Here is a 17,041-nt window from a genome sequence, read left to right as displayed (position 1 = left end):
GGTACTTCGACTCCATAAATACGACTCCACTGATTCCGTAACACTTAATCCTACAGCCACCCTACAACGTGCTGTGTTTGTTGGAGTGGATTTAACCAAAAACATCTTAATCAGAACTCAACCCGGGTAATCCTAGCCTCCAGCCTCAGGGTCTAGTCGCTCGATATTTCTTTTTCATTTTTCCCAAGCAAAAGTTTCTGCAGAAAGTCACAGATGTTGAAGTCGTGAGCCGTGGAAGAAGTGAGCGCGCTGGACTGTGTGGGCTCAGGAAAGAAGTTAGAGGCAGAGGAAGGGCCCTTGGAGCTCAGGGGAGAGAGAGGCAAAGAACACACCTGGAGGGAGGAGACGGGGGAAGCCACAGGTGTGCCCCAAGGAGAGGGATTCACCCGGGGAAAGGAGGGGCTGGGGGAGGGCACAGGAGAGCGAGAGCACCTGCTGGGCCCCACGTCTTGAGGGATTTTAACTGGAGGTCTCAGGGGAGGATCTGCGTGGGTGCTCGACAGCTCTCCAGGTGTGTCCCCTCAGGACCGTGGTCTCCGATGATTGGTCCAGCCTCAGGGCTCCTTAGTCAGTGTGGCTGGACCAGCGGTCAGCCCTAGCTGCCCAGCCGGCCCTCTTCTGCTGAGATGTTATCTCTAGGGCTTAAGGCTTAGAGGAGTGGCCGTCGTAGGTGGCTGTTCCCCAGAGCCCCTCACCAAGTCAATATTATCAAATTGTGGACATAGTTTAGCTCCAGCTCACCTTGCCATTGCCAAGTACCTCACATGCACCATCATTTGATATCCTTGTCCCAACGAAACCAGGGAAAGGAACTCTCTCTCAGTGGTTTACCTCTTGCATTTCTTAAATGTGTTGACGGTGAATTCAGCAATGGTCTCTTTTTCTTGGAATGTGTGTGCAGTTGTTTCCGATGTCTGTGTTTCACAACCTGGCATCTACAGGGATTTAAAATGAGGTCACTGGGCGGGCCTTAATCCAGTGTAAGGATGTACAGAAGAATACGCATTCCTTTTCTGAAGAGGAAATTTGGACCCAGAGACAGACTCCTGAGAGGGAAGACAACCTGAAAACACAGGGGGAAAACGGGGCCATGGGACTATAGTTGTGAAGCCACGAGCCAAAGATTCCTGGCAAACACCACAAGGTGGGACAAAGTGACAGACAAGGATGAATTCCAGCATCACGGCTCAGCACTAATCTGAGGGCCTTGGGGGAGCCGGGACCCAGGTATCTGTACTATCCCGTTTTGCTGCAACAACAAGCATCCCCAGAATCTCAGCTTGCAAGGACAAGCTCGCTGGTGGGGTGGCCTCTGCTCCCAGCGCTGGGCAGGACTCAAGTCAGCCCCGTGTGTCACCCATTCCGAGTGCCTGCTTCCTGGGCCGTGGCTGCCACTGCAATGCTCTCCTCTCGGAAGCTGAGCGCTGAGCTGGAGACGAGTCGCTGCCACTTCTTCCCATGGCACCAGCGGGCGCGCGGAGCAAAGGTTCCTGCTCTGCTCTTTCAGGAACTGTCAGTGTGGCCGACTCCCTTGGCAACGGCGGGTGTTTCCTGATTGGCTGGCTTTACTGCACCTCGTGTTTCCATCCTTGCGCTGCAGCGATGGATGATCTGACCTACCATGTGACCTTGGATCCCATTCCCCCCCGTGACTCGCCCAACCTCGCGTCCCAGGTGGACTACGCCGACCCCCCACTCCGGACTTCTGCACCTCCCAGCCTCGCCGCCATCTGTTCGGTCTGCCACTGTTTCACCCCGGCTGCAATTTGGGGTGGGAACCGCTGTTTTCCGAGTTGGGGTTCTCATGCAGGGACAATCAACACCTTCCTTCGTGATGTTTTCTGCTGTTCAACCACCCTCCCGTAGCTTCAGAGCAGAAAGCGTCCACTGTAGTTCTTATTCACACTGCTACTGTTCCAGGAGAAAGACCCCCTTCCAAACTTTATAAAATTTATTTTTAGAGAGAGGGGAAGGGAAGAAGAGAGAAAAACATCAATGCGTGGTTGCCTCTCACGCGCCCCCTACGGGGGACCTGGCCTGTAACCCAGGCATGTGCACTGACTGGGAATTGAACCACAATTCTTTGGTTCACAGGCCCCTGCTCCACCCACTGAACCACACCAGCCAGGGCAGGGCACCTTCCACACTTTTAATTCCTTGGATGCTTTTTTAACCTCTGAGGTATGGGATGCTGTCTATGCTTCAAGTAATACCTGGAGATTAGGGGGACGTTTTTTTCTAAACTGGGAATGTGGCAGAAAGTATGGAATACAATGACCCCTCCCTGCCCATAAACACCCGCTCCTCCCAATCCTAGTCTGCACATGACGTCAAGTTCTTACCGTTTCTACCAGGTGAGAGCCCTGCTCCGAGCATGTGCAACCTGGGACACACGCCCTCTGCAGGGCGCCCAGAGAAGTAGGAAGTCGACAAAGAGGCAGGTTGTGGGACTTGGACACCGAGATGTGGGGGGAGAGAGAAGCTGAAGGACTGGGCATTCAGGCCTCCGAAATGCACCCTTCTGCCTGCCATCGGTTTAGAGGGAAGAGACTCGGGAAGGTCGCGAGGGTTTTGTCCTCTGTGTTTCCCAGGGGAGTCCCAGGTCAGAATTCACCTTTCTGGTGAGAAAACCAGAAACACATTGAGAAGTCCACGGAAAACTGGGTCAGGGGGTGCTCTTGGGATGGATAAACACTACCCCCAACTAAATGAAGCATTTTAGAAGAACCACGCTGGAATGACAGGGGAGAAAAACGGAGGGGTTGGCCCCTTGGCTTTATTCTGGTAAATGGAAAATAATCATAAGCATTTCACAGGTTCGCCCGAGTGCCCTGCTCTCGCTTGTCCCTTCAAGGGTTAGAGTCTCCTCCTGGGACTTCCCTGCAGCGGGGGTTTTGCGGGGAAAATTAGAGCATTGTGACAGTGCAGCCAGCTCCGGCGGGGAAGTGGCAAAGGCCCTGACTCAAGGACTACTGTGGCTAATTGCCTGCTTTGGGGGTTAGAGTCCCCAAATTCACCATCATCTTCCCCATGCCTACATAAAACCCTTAAATCCCACTACACAGGCCTGTGTATATAGACACATCAGTGTGTACCCACCACACACGGGGTTCGGCAGAAGGAAGGCCTGCTTGAGTGTGGTTGGTAAAGTAATAATAGTGTAATAACTTAGAGCTTTAACTTGAACATTTCATCTAAAATGCCATATGGTGTGCTTGAGTGTGATGTGATGTTACAGAATTACTTGCTTGTGATTTTGGAGTAAAAGCGTTTGTAATAGAAGCGGGGGCGTTATTTGTGCCGGACCTCATAGCTACACACGCCCTGGAGAGAATGTTTCCCGGGGCAGGGTTACTTCTTGCAGATTGGAGTCTTGGGTGACCCTGCGCCCATCTGTATCTAGAAGCCCCGTGGTGAGGGCAGAGACAGGGGTGGATTTGAGGGCAATTTGCAGAGACAGAGCCGGTCGGCTTCCTCTGTAAGATTTCCAAAGGACCCACGGAGGGCTCTACAGATCCCCCACCCTCCACAGACACGCACTCCCTGGCCAGCCCACCACCCCAGACAGCCACCCGCAGTCCCAACTCCACCACGCGCTTCCCCAAGTTTGGGGAACAGCGAGGAGACACCCCTGCCCACTTCGCGGCCCGGCCTTACAGGCGCTCTCCCGCCAGGAGCCAGACCCCTCGGCGCCGCCCGCCCTGCCCCAACGGCCCCAGCAGCAGCGACTTGGCCCCAAACGTTCCCGACCCGCGCGCCGGGCACGGAGGGGGGTGAGCTGGAGAAGGGGGCGAGGCGGCGGCGGCGAGGATGCGCGCAGGGCTCCTGGGGCTCTCCGCCCTGCTGCTGGCGGCGGAGCAGAGCGCGGGTAAGTGCCGGGCAGTCCAAGGCTGGGAGCCTGCGGGGCTAACCCCTCCGACACCCCAACCCCTGCACGATCCACCCCTGGCCCCAGCAGACAACTACCCCGCCTGCGCCCTGCAGGAACCTGCCTGCTGAGCGCGCCCGCCCAGACCTGAGCGGGCGCCGAACGGACGCGGGAGGCACGATCCTCCTGCGGTCGCGCGACTCCCTCCCACTATGTACGTGGTCTCCCGAGCGTGGGACCCCCCACACACACACACACGCCAGGAGCACCAATTTCCCCGCGGAGGCTGAGCCCCCGTGGATGCATGATCCCCGAGCGCATGAGATCCCTCGTGGAGGCATGGCTCCCTCTCCGCGGAGGCGCGACCCCCCGCGAATGCACGACCCTCCTGTAGATGCAACACCCCCCACTCCGACGGGTGCGTGGTCCTCCTGCACACGTATCCCGCTCCTCCCTCAGAAAGTTCTCCTGACTCCGCAAAGTGCTGCGGGTTCGAGGTGGGCTGAAGACCGGCCGGGTGCGCCCTGGTCCCCGCCCACCCCTGCAGGCCTCGGAGGCTCTGGCTGCTTGGAGGCCAGAGTAGGGTCGAGTGGGACGGGTCTCGGCATCCGCGCTGCCCCGGAGGTCTGTGGCTCCGCCTCGGGGTTTAGAACAGCCCAGCGAGGCCACTAGGGACACCCCGATCCCTTGGAGAGCTGGGTACGCACCAGCCCAGGCGCAGCAAGATGGCAACACTTTTAGCGCCTTTCTGGTTTGAATTGGTAACTCCTTCGGTGCCGAAGTCCTGCCTCCTCCCACTTCCGCTGGGCTCCCTGCAACGCCTTCTCCTCGGAAGGGTCCGGAGTGGGGAGGAGGGGCGCATTAGGAGGTCACCGCACCTAAACCACCCCCCTCCGGGCAGCACCCCCTCTCCCGCGCGCACACAGCTTTGCCACTTTACCACTGGGAGCGAGTTGCTGCTCCGGGTTCCTGGTTTGAACCTCGCTCTGCGCGGGTCTCCCGAAGGCGCCCGCTGTTTCAAAGATGCGCCGGGAGGAGCCAGATTGAGCAGGCGGGGCATCGCCCCCGCCAAGCGGCGCAGAGGCAGAACAGGACCCAGTGGTCTCAGCACGCACCAGGCCCAGAAAGGTCCCCATCTGGAGTGGCCTGGCCCTCAGCGTTCCCCTCCCCCCGCAAAGACTGTGCTGGGGGCCCTGGCTGCCGCGGCAGGAAACCTGGGGAGCAGTGGAGCGGAGACAGAGCCTGAGGGCGCAGGATGGCCGCCCTGATCGCTTGTCCAGACCTGCAGCTGTCTGTCTGTAACGAGGGCTGGGCTGCTTCTGCTACGACTGGCGGCAGCGTGTGTGCCCATTTTAAACTCCAGTGTCACATGAAACGACGACGGTACCTTCCCGGACCTGCTGGTGTGGACAGACGCAGCACCGTCTCCACTGCCACTGACTGGGGAGGACAGGCCCTAACCTGTGATCGTCTCTACCCTCCCGACCAAAACCACGAAACCCACCCAGCAGTGCGCAGAGAGGCGGTTCCTCACGGTCGGAGCGCACCCTCGGTGCCGCGGACTATTTGCGCCTGTGATGTGGGACCTCGAACCTCGCCTTCACTGTCTGTCTGGGGCGCCTGTACCTCGGGCTCCCTACTGCTTTCATTCAGCCTCTCGCCCATCTCGCCTGCCAGATGGCTCAGCAGTTCCCGGACTGGGTCTTGCAGAGCCCTGGCGGGGACAGTGTTGGCTGGTCACCCCGACTCAGTCCACCGCTCACTCACCCTCTGCCCTTCCCCCTCGAGCCCAGGCCTCCGCACCGCCGTCTGCTACTTCGTCGCGAGACAGCTGCTCTGGGCGTGGCTGTCGCTCGCGTGCTGCTGCCTGGCTTCCTGGTCCAGGGCCTGAGCTACCTGTGGTTCCGAGCAGACGGACAGCAAGGTCACTGGGGGCTGGTCGCGCTGCACCTCCTGCAGCTCCGCGTGTGGAAGCGGTGAGCCTGATGAAGTGCGACCTGTGGGTTCTCCTGTGCACACATGTCCTCTCCTCCAGCCCTTGCAGGGCTCAGAGGAAGCCCCCTGCTATCCTGTCCATTCCAGTCTCCGAGCCCGCCACCCCCGCACCCCAGCCGCCCCACAGCTGGGGTGAGCAGGACCCCTGCGGCAGTGTCTTCAGTGCGCAGTGAGAGATCGGGGCCCCCAATGTGCAGACATGACCGGCCACTGTCTAGCATGTTCCCCAGGTCCCAACGACATGCCAGGAAAAGGGGGCCATCCTGGTCAAGACTGCACTCGGCTCCGCACCGTCACCCCTCCTCCCTCAGGCACTGGGACCTCACCCCCGCTGTGCTGGGGAAGGAAGGGGCGACCCCCCACCTGGGCCCGCTGGGGCTCCTGGGGGCCGACCTGTCCGCCCTCCGCCTCCTGGAAGCCCTGCTCCAGGCCGGGTCCCAGCTGCTGCTGCAAACCTACGCCTTCCTCACCTCCGACTTCGCAGATGTCCTGCCAGGTGGGTGACTCGCCCCCCCCAGCACTGACTGCCCCACTTCTCAAGGGGGACAGAAACGAACGCCTTATTTAGCAACCCCCCCCCCATAGAAGGCTCCCGCTGTCTGCAGGGGCGAGTGCCCTCTGCTCCTGGGCCGCACTGTCCTGGGCCCTGGCCTGCTGCGCTGGCTTCGCGGGCTCCGTGAAGCCGCCCCCCCCCCCTTTGCGCCGCGGGCTGCCCTCGCCTGCCAGCAGCTGTGGAGGATGGGCGTGGTGGGGGCCCGCGTCCTGAGTCTGGCGCTGTTCTTCAGAGCCCACCACGCCTGGGGACTGGCGGTTGCAGGTAAGCTGAGCCTGAGCCCCGCTGTCCATTGCTGCGTGGCGGGCTGCCCAGGAGTCAATGCCTTTCAATAACCACTCACGCTCATCAACCCCAGTGGGTGTCTAGAATCACAGGGAGGCTCCGGCGGGCTGGCCTTGCCGACCGCACCTTTCCTCACACGCCCCGCACCCCCAGGCGCCTCCTGTGCCCTTGGAACCCACCGGATAGAAAAAGGGATGGACGTGGAAACTGTCTGTCCTCACAGTGGCCCCCACGTGACCTCTGCTGTATTGTGCCCCACAAGGCAGTCGGCCAGGCCGGCGTCCAGAGGCGGAGGAGGAGGCTGCAGCCCCCATGGAGGTCGGGGTGGGGGCAGGAGGGGGGTCTCGCTGGAGACGGGTCCCAGGGCCAACGGCCCAGCCACAGAGCCCCCCAGCTCTGTGGGAGGGAGGCATAAGGAGCCCCCTCCCCTGACGCTGGGCAGCAGTGTCCCTGCGTCCGGTGACGCGTTCCAGCCTCCGGGAACCCCCCACTTCACTGGCCGGGCTTGGGACTCCTCCGCTGACCCCGACCCTCAGTCACCCTCAGTCCAGCCTCACCCACGCCCTGCCTGGCCACGCGGGGGCGCTGCGCGGCCGGTGTGCCCCTGTGTCCAAGCAGCGGGGTCTCCCCGTGGTCCTGGGGAAAGCGCTCCGCAGGACGACGCAGTGGCCTCCTGTTTACGGAGAACGGCGGCGCTGAGAAACGCCCAGACCGGAGCCCGGGGCGGACGTGGATACGCTTCACTTGTTAACAGAAAGGAGACATTTTTGGAAGAAGGTGGGTTCCTAAAGAGAGATTAACTCTTCCATTCATTTTTTGACATTCAGCTCAAACTCCAGTAAAATATTATTCAGCTTAAAACTGGGAGTAAAAAGTATAGCGGGAGCCCTGGCTGCTGTGGCTCGGTTGGTTGGAACGTCCTCCCGTAACCAAAAGGTTGCAGGTTTGATTCCTGGTCAGGGCACCTGCCTACGGTCTGGGGTTCAATCCCCTGGTCCAGGTACAGACAGATGGGGGGCAACCAGCTGATGCTTCTCTCCCTCACAACTGTTTTTCTCTTTCCCTTCCTCACTTTCTTAATCTCTAAAAGCAGTGAAAACATGCCCTCGGGTGAGGATAAAAAAATAAAACTATAGCTGCCCTGCAGACAGATCTCACAGGAGTGATGGGAAAATAGTACGACTGCCGAGGCACCTCTAAACCAGGGGTCGAATGCATTTTCACCGGGACCACATCAGCCTCAGGTTGCCTTCAAAGGGCCGAATGCAGAGCTCCTTGCCCATCGTTAAGAAGTAATTACATGTATACAGTCCTAAAATTGCACTCGGCCCTTTGAAGGCCACTGTGAGGCTGATGTGACCCCCGGTGACAATGAGTCTGACACCCCTGGTCTAAATAAACCCTTTCTGGAACTCCAGGGCATACATAGTCCAGAGTGTCTGGTAAATGTGGCGGGAGCTGTTCTCGGTTTTCTCAGCCCTGGATTAGGTCAGCTGCCCTCGATGGGGTTCAGATGAAATAACCGGCACAAAGAAAACACGCTCATTCCTCTGTGCCCTGACCTCTCCTCCTGGTGCTGAGGCAGGGTCGTGGGCGCAGAGAGGCAGCCACGAGGCCCAGGTTCCCGAGTCCCTGCCCCACTCCCTCCCACCTCCCCACTGGGACCCTGACTTCCCACCTCTCTCCAGGGGCCCGCTGGCTGGTGATGACGTTCTGGCTGGTGGCCCAGCAGAGTGACCTCGTGGACAGTGCCTGCCACTGGAGGCTGTTCAACCTGCTCGTGGAGGCCACATACACCCTCTGCTACCTCGATGTCCAGCACAGCCCTTCCAGGAACAGGATGGCCGAGTTCTACACGATGAGGACGGGCCTCACTAGCCCTCCCTTCTCCTGTGCCTACGGAGCCGTGGCGGGTGCGAGCGTGTGTGTGTGTGTGTGTGTGTGCTAAGAAGGGAAATCTCAGTTTTAGGAAAATTTCTGAAAGGAGTTACTGCCCTGAACAGGCACGTTGGTCAGTACCCTGACCCCCTGTTTTCCCCATGGGGCTGCTGTATCAAAAACTGGGGGTGTTTGGTGACGTTCCTCTGCCGCTCTGTGTGTCGCCCCATCTGGGAAATATAATCACAGTCCTGCTGTGAGATACGCACCCGGTCCTCGTTAATCCACTTTGTTGTTGAGCTCCAGCCAGGGGCCAGGGCGGTGGGAAGAGCCCGGAGGGGATGTGGTGGCCGCCCCCGGCTGCCCCTCACCCAGTGCAGGAGATAAGCTGTTTACTGCCCAGTGAGCGGAAGGAAGAGGCAGAAGGTGCCCAAGAGCTGAGAGAGCAGCGACGCCCGAAGCCCACGGGCCTGCCGTGCGTATCCCCCCACCCCCGGGCGAGCAGAGCTGCTCTGACTGGAAGGTGCGGGTTTGTCTGCGGACGGCAGAGAGGGCCGTGTGGCCACCTGTCTCGGAGCACAGGCACTGGACTGGGACAAGCTCGCGTGGAACTCCAGCCCCGCCCACGACCATCCCCGGCTGCTGTGGCCAAGACCGTCACCTCTCTGAACCTCTTTCTCGTCGGCACGTGGGGGACAGGGCTGCCCACAGCGGTCCCGTGGCCCTTTCGGGAAATCCACCTGCCCAGGTCTCTATGAAGATTAAAGGAAGTAATAAACAACTGGGCACAAAACAACCAGCAACTAGTGGTCATCACTTTTCTACCAATAAAGACAAGGACACTTACTGGGATCAGGCCCAGCAGGACGGTGTCCTGAGCAAATGGGAGGGGCCGGAGAGGCAGCTCTGGCGGGAGGTGGGCGGCGCGGTCCCCTCCTACAGGGCTGCGAGACCCCATCGGCCCTGGGGCCCACGGGCCGGAAAGGCTGTGTGACGCTGGGCAAGTTCCTGAGCCTCGGCCGGGCTCCGGCCTCACACCTGGGAGCGAGGACAGTAACGCCCTCCCGTGGGGTGAGGGTGAGTTTGTTCCCAGCTGGGTCCACGCCCGTAGCAGCGTCCCAGCCCACAGGCACCCACAAGGGACTGACATGGACGGCTGGCTTTATGGTCCCCCTGCAGAAGCAATTTCCCCTCCGCCAGTGCCCACGTGGGCCCCGATGACCCGGAACTGACCGGGGACCACTCTGCTGTCTGTGGCGTTTGTTCCTGTCACCGGCCCCCCACACCTTTGTCTCCACACCAGCTGCCGGGAGTTGCAGAGGCTGCCACTCGTGGAGGGGAAATGGTCGCTTCACGGCTTCCTGCTGTCTTGTCATTGAGTCACTGGGTTCAGAGTGATTACGTGGGAAAACCAGGAATTAGTACCTGAGTCTAGAGCCGCATCTGCAGGAATGGCCGTGCTGTCCGTGGGGGCAGCCGCAGGCGCGTCCCTCAGCCCCTCACCGTTTGACTCACAGACCCCTGTGGACCCATCGCCGCCCCACTGCGTGGAGTCCTGACTGTCCGCCCCAGAGCCAGGAAAGCGGACTCGGGGCTGGCAGGGGACGCCGCCCAGGCCAACACCCCTCCCCTCCCCCCGTGTCAGACCCTGTCACGCGGCCCTTTCATGGCCTCTGTCCCCTAACAGGCTCTTGCCTGGTAGAGAGACAGGAGCCTGGTTCCCAACAGAAGGTCACTGATGGTGTTGTGTTGTGGAGGAAGAGCCACACCTCCTGGGGGAGGGGTGGGCTCCAAAAGCAAAAGACCGCAGGACCCGGTTTCTGAGGAGGACGGGCCTGGTGGGCTGCTTCTCGGAGCCCTGGTTTTTAATGGCTACTTAAAAATGTCTGTTATCTGCTTACAAAATAGAAAACTTGGCCCCAGATCAAAGCCACCCAGAGCCCAAGGCAGGGGAACGTGGGCATTCTTAGGCTCGCTAGCCCCTCCTAATAACCTGTCTGATGCCCTCCTTGTTTGCATCTTCTAGAGTTAAAATGACACCCACCTGTGACCACGCAACCACTTAGCCCTTAGAGACTTAGCTCATCAGAATTACAATTTAGTTTTCCTCATGTCTTCTACACAGCGTTTCAATGTATCACCTCTGGATTATGTCAAGTTTAATTATTTTAAGACATTTATGTTTTACATTTGAAAACTGAAAAGCAATGTAAATAAGCCACCTGGTGGGAGGGACAAAGCCCCGTGGGGTCACCCGGAAGGCTCCTCTGCTGCCCCCTAGTGGCCGCAAAGCAAACTTAACGTTTAAAGAGGCAAAAACTTGGAAAAAATGCTGAAGTTAGTTCTGGGAGTGTGCGACTCTGGCTTTACTGGAACCGACTGGCACGGTGAGCTCTGCAGACACCTTTTGATGTCGTGTTATAAAGCTGACACATGCACACAGTTCACACGAGCGTGTGGACGGTATAGAGCAGGAGATGAAGCCTCTCAGAGCCCCCAGACTTGCCAGTGGGAGCCAGGGTGCCATGGGGGCTCCTCCTGTGTGTCCGGTGTGTTTACGATCCTGCAGACCCCTGAACGAGCTGCCCCAAAGACAGGGACAAGCCCCCATTGCCAGAGAAGCTCTTGACCCGGGCCCTGTCCCCAAGGAGCCCCTACCCAACTGTGAGATGGGCATGTCCCCGAGGTCAATTGCTCCTGGCCAGGGAGGTGACGCTCCCCTTGTCCCCTAGGTCCTGCTGCTGTTGGCCACTGACTTCCTCCAGGGGGCGTCGAGGACCAGCCTCTGGGCCTCGGCGGGAGTCTTGGCAGGATTCCTGATCCATAAGAGCCAAAGGGGCCTACTTATTCTCTCCACCGGCAGCTGACAGTACAGAGAAAAATGTTTCAAAACGGTGCACAGCGGGGGAGGGAAGGGAAAGAGAGGGAAGAATACAGAGATTGCCCAGTGTGCCTGGGTGTGCCCGGCTGCGAGCACCCGCAGGACTCACAGGTCTGGGTGCCCCCTGTGCACCGGGAGCCATGTGTCCCCAGGGCAGGGCAGGGGCAGGTGCCAGCTGGAAGTCTGACCTCTCCTTGAGATGGTCCCGTTCTCGGGAGGGACCATCCAGTCCCCCCACTGCTTCAGGTGCCCGCACACTCTGACTCAGAAACACACCCCCCACACCTTCGTAACTCGCGCCCATGCCCAGAGTCCCACCAGCTTCGCACCAGGGAGGTGTTTTCTTTCTCTTGCTGACTCGGAGCTCGGGGAGTGGAGCCAGGCCGAGAGTCAGCGCGGCCCAGACAGCCGCAGGGCTCACCGCCAGGCCTGCGGCGCTGCCCGGTCCCTGGAGCTGCCGGAGGCGCGACTCCCACGCGGTCTGGAGGGAGCCCTCAGCGGGAAGATGACGCGCGGATGAGTCTCGGGCAGGACACAGGCTTGCGGTGGCTGCTCTGCCTCTCATCCTGGGCTCCCTGGGCAGACGTTCATTGAGCACCCACTGCATGGCCACAGGGCCGCAACCGAGAGCCCCGGGAGGGGTGTGGCCTCCCCGAAGTCCATCGTCACTGCATCTGGGGGTTAGGGCTGCGTGATCAGGACCTTCACTCCCTTTCTTGGCCTCGGGAGGGTCACTGTGAAGGTGACACCCTCGTGGCCGACCCCTGAGTTCACAGCAGTGTATAGAGAGGGTTTGACCAGGGCCCGCTGTGCAGCCAACCCTGGGGGCACAGGATCCGGCCTCCCTTCCCCCGCTTGCCTGCCGCCCACCCTCACCCCCTAAGGACAGGAGGCGAGGGGATGGGGTTGGGCTCCTTCCAGCCCTTCCTGGCCCCTCCAGAGCTTCCCCCGCACCATGTCAGGTTTCATGCTGTTTATGAGGAGGCCCAGTCCAACAGGAAACTGGAAATAACGTGGGTGGTTGCTGGAACGCGCTGTTATTCCATAGTCAACACTTCTGATCAAAATAAATTAACCCGACAACAATGCAATCAAGATGTTTGTGCACAGAGGAAGGGCTGCTGCTGCTGCTGCTCGTGGAAATTCCTCGATCTGGGGTTTCGATGGCTGCCTTTGACCTCTGCGGGGGCCTCGCGGCCGATTCCTCGCCTGCCCGCGCCCCAGCCTGGCAACCCATCCGCCCACGTGAGAATGGTTAAATCCTGAGTAGTTGACCCAGTCATCTGAGAGCAAAATAAGCCTTTCTACCAACATTCCCACATGCACACGCACACACATACGGATGCACACACACCCAGAGTACTGGGTTGGAGCCGTCCTGAAAGATTTAGGATTTAAACGGTGTTATTACATTGTTAAGTTTAGAAACACGGGCAGCTTACGGCAGCTGGAACCGTCCATTCCCCCCAAATACCCAATTCTGGTCTCCAATAGTTGTCCTGTTCTGGATCCCAAATCATGTTTTCTACTCAAAACGCCAGAGCCTGGGACGAGGCAGGCTCCGGGGAGGTTGCAGGCCCCGGAGAGCAGAACCTGCGCTCCTTTTCTCCCTTCTTTTTCAGGCGCTGCCTCTCTGGTCACTTACTACAGCTGCGTCCCAAATGCATGACATGCAGCAGAGCTTTGTGGGGCGGTCCTGTGGCGTCGCAGGGGCTGACACCCCAGAGAGAGAATCTACTCCCCCGGCCACTGCTCTAGCTGGGGAGAGGCCGGAGAGCCCGGGCCAAGGGGAAGGGTATGAGCTGACAAGCCTGGAGAAGCCCCCCAGCCTGCAGCCGGTGCCCCCAGAGGCTGGGCTGGAAGGCCAGGGGGCGGGGGAGACTCTTTCTTCTGCTACCACCACTGGCTGCTGCTGAAACTTGCCCTGAGGACAGGAAACCTGTCTAAGATCAACGCAGCCTTTGCCTCTGCTCCCCTGCGTGGGGGTTGAGCCAGCGGAACAACCAGCGGGGGAGGACGAGGTCCTCCCTGCAAGAGCCCCCCTCGCCACCCCAGGGCCCCCTGACCTTGGGGAAGGGCTCCAAGCTTCCAGGTGACCTGAAAGCAGGGGCTGACACGTTGGAAACCTCGAGTTACGTCTCTGTGGACAGTGACGATTATGACAAAGCTCCTGTCCAGAAGCCTGTTGTGGCGGCATTATTTTGTGAAGGGCATGGTAAAAGGACCTAAGCCCTCCCAGAAGCGGATGGGAAATGTGTCTCTCCAATCGGCAGCCGATCGGAAAGCGCCCATGGCTCCCCCTGGTCTCTGGGCGGAGCCTACAGGGTGTTTTCCAGGTAAAGGCAGGGCCCTCCTTCCCGCAGGCTCAGCCCGGCTCCTCGTCTGCCCTCCTGACTTGGGGCTGCTTCCTGGGCCTCCAGGCCTTTCTCCCCTCCGCGGACGCGAGCGCCCCTCTGTGACGTCAGCTCATCCAACAGGAATGGAGTTAACGACCCTTTCTTTCTGCTCACGCTCCGTCTCTTCCTAGCCCTCCCCTGTGTGTTCCCTGTGGACCGGCCCTCCGGTGGCTTCCCAAAGCCTTCCCTCTTAGCTGGCGGTGGACGACCCATCCTCACCCGCTGAGCGGAAGGAAGGCGGCCCACACACGGGGAGCTGGGTGCTGGTGGACTTCCGGCCTTTTCCAAACACCTCTGCGTTCGGGGACAGTATCCAGGCCCCAGGGGCATGTAGCCCAGCTCGCACAGACGGGGAGCGTGGACAAGCATTTCCTGCAGCTGACAGAGCAGTCTCATGAGCCAGTGCAAGGCAGTGGCAGAGGATTCCTGCCGGGACAGGTCGATGGGAAGGAAAGGGAGTTTGCTGACAGAGCGAAGAGTCATCGTGGTGACTGTCACTGTGCTGCCGTAGCGTACCGGGCCCCCCCACATGTCTCCCCCAAACAGGAACCTCACCCTCTTCCCTGATTCCTACAGATCCCTGCCCCCATCCCTTTGTCCTACGTGGTGCTTGGGGACCTTCCCCCACCTTCCCCGACCTGGCCCCCTGGCCTAGGCTTGTACTCCACCAGTCTTTTCCTCTAGTGACGGCTCCCTAAACTTGACTGAGGCCCCCCCCTGAAGGCTAATGAAGGGCACGAAGCTTAACTTGGAGCTCAGGAGCCAGCATCTGAAAGGGCTCTTTCTTCAGCTGTCGTCCCTGGTGCGGCCTGGCCCAGGACGGCTGCTGGAAACTTCCCAGGGGCACCCCTGGGAGAACGGGGCCCAAAAGGGGGCTCCTTGGTCAGGGCGCTACGTGGGGCCCAGGGGGCACCTCTGCTCCCCGCCTGGGCCTTTTCTCGTTTCTCTGAGTTGCGTCTGAGTGGTTCTCTGGCCATGTGCTAACCACTGGAAGTCCTTCCAGCACCAAGTGAGGACTTTGCTTTCAACCTTCACCTGCTTGCTGTCTTTAAAATAGCCTGATACTTCCGGGCCTGAATCTGACTCCATTTTCCATAGTATTTAAGATGACCAACCATCCTGGCCTCCCCAAGACTGGGAGGTTCTCTGGTATATGAGCACTTGGGGCTGAAACCCAAGCTCAAGGCCCATCAGGACAGCTGCCACCCTAAGTCTTGTTAGCAGGACTCACGTTTTCTACGTTCCTTGGCCACCAAGTCAGAGAGCAGAGTGAAAAGTTCATGGTCACGAATCTGGGAGAGAAGGAAGTCTCCTGAAATAGCTCCTACACCCCCTCCCCGCCCATCTTTCAAAACTCAGTCTGACTGATGTGCCCCTGGCTGGTCATGACCCCCAAAGTCAGCACAACCGCCACCTTCCAGCTGCACGGTGCCGGGAGCGACCCCGCTCCGCCGTCGGAGCTGCAACCCAGATTTTCGGTTCACATCTCTCTGGGAGGGCTCTCCCATGGAAAAACACCATGGAAAAATCCAGGACTCTGACCACACAGAAACATTCATTATGGCAAAACTGTAATTACCGCGTGGCCCGTCAGGGTTTCCATTATGAATGGGGCCTACGTCTCGGCGGAACGCGATTCTTTCCAGCTGGAATTGGCCGTGGACAGGTTTCCAGCCCGCTGGGGAATTTTCTGGTGCATTTTCAAATTGGCACGGTGGGGGTGGGGGAGGGGGCGAGGAGGCTGGGAAGGGAATGAACAACGTGGGTTTTTGTTCTTTAGGCTGTAATTAAGAAGACAAACAAACAGAACACAACCAACCGGGATAATTGAGGATGTCACAATGACCCATAAGACTTGGATTTAAAGGGGACCATTTGTCTTTAACTTGCTTTAGGAGATGGGGCATTTGCTAAAAGAAGGGCAACTTGGCATTTTTCATTCTTCTACCTGAAGTGCGCTCAGCCAGGGAAGCCATGAGCTGGGCTCGCTGTACCTCGGAGGGAAGCCGTGTGCTCAGGAGACGGGGTGGCCGTGATACCTGGCCTCTCCTCCAGCTTTTTCCAGCTCGTTCTGTGACTGCGCAGGAACCCCCTCACCCGCCTGGGCCTCAGGTTCCTCGTGGGTGCACCAGGAACACTCGTAGTCACAGAGCTCTGGAGTAAGTCACAAAGGCCCTGGGAGCCAGCTGCTTACCCCGGCGATGAGGCCCCCCTGTTCTTCCCCGACCCCCAAGCTGCCCCCCAGAGTCCTAGAGTCACCACGGAAGAAGGGAGCCACCTCCACCCTGGCTCACCCCGCATGTGGAGCTGTAACCTGGGCTTTACTCAAAAGTGTGGCAGGCGCTGCTGCAAAGCCCTGAGAGCACGGGCCGGGGGAGGGGAGGCAGCCTGCCACCACCCCTGACTCTGTAAGGCAGGAGGGGCAAAACCCTCCTCCCCATAGTGTCCTGCGGGTGGGATCAGAGAGCCTTGTCGGGCCCGGTAGAGTCACCGGTGAGAAAACAGCCTTAAGAAATGCCGCACAACCCAAACAGGAATTCCGGGAGTCTCTCCTGGAATTAGTCTGTCTCCGTCTCATCTCCAGGACTCCCAGCGAGAAGGGGGGGGGACCCCATCCGGTGAGGGGTGGGGAGAACGTTTCATTTGCCTATGGGGACCCCACTTTCCGCTCTCGGCGGTCCTAAGGGTTTTCCCCAGCGTCAGGAAGTGATGTGAGTGACCTGGCGGTGGAGGTGGGTGGACAGTGTCCACGTGGAACTGAGTAAGGTTATGACAACGTGCAGACTTTCGAGTCCTTGATGTTCAGTAACTGCTGAAAGCAGGATCTGGCTTAGTTTTGACTTGGGATTGATATACGTGGCCCCTTAGCTTCCCCCCATGTAATTCAGGGTAGGATGTAGCCCCAACTCAAAGTTGCAAAACGTGGGGTGTGCGGAGAGAGTCCCTTGCCCCTCCACGCACCCCATGACATACACGTTAATGCCACGAGGGGTTCTGGGCCTTGTTGCCTTTCTCAGTGATGACACTTGGGGCGGGGGACGGGGCGTGGGGGGGGCCCTGTGCGCCGGCGCACAGTACGAAGCAGGCCCACTTCGTACGCAGGCAGGCTTTGCTTTCAGAGTTCACGCGCTGGGAATCCTCCCGGCTTCCCCACCCGGGTCACAGCGTTGAAGCCGCTCTTGCCA

At 59.4% G+C, this 17,041-nt stretch overlaps 1 protein-coding gene across 1 annotated transcript; it reads left to right on the top strand.

The window, feature by feature from the left end:
* The first annotated feature begins 1,654 nt into the window (after positions 1-1,654).
* XKR5 (XK related 5) lies at positions 1,655-13,689 on the top strand. Its single transcript, XM_053672632.1, is given in 12 exon segments — positions 1,655-3,868; positions 5,662-5,721; positions 5,724-5,844; positions 5,896-6,359; positions 6,469-6,563; positions 6,566-6,680; positions 8,390-8,569; positions 10,488-10,495; positions 11,312-11,438; positions 13,111-13,332; positions 13,335-13,424; positions 13,427-13,689. Coding segments are annotated over 12 exon segments (1,803 nt in total). The 5' UTR covers positions 1,655-3,810.
* Positions 13,690-17,041: the final 3,352 nt, after the last annotated feature.

The sequence above is a fragment of the Artibeus jamaicensis genome, unplaced genomic scaffold (genome assembly GCF_021234435.1).
Source record: "Artibeus jamaicensis isolate MK-2021 breed Jamaican fruit bat unplaced genomic scaffold, CSHL_Jam_final contig_780, whole genome shotgun sequence".
Lineage (NCBI taxonomy): Eukaryota > Metazoa > Chordata > Mammalia > Chiroptera > Phyllostomidae > Artibeus > Artibeus jamaicensis.
The sequence above is the reverse complement of the archived record's forward strand: the minus strand, read 5'-3'. Positions and strand labels throughout refer to the sequence as shown.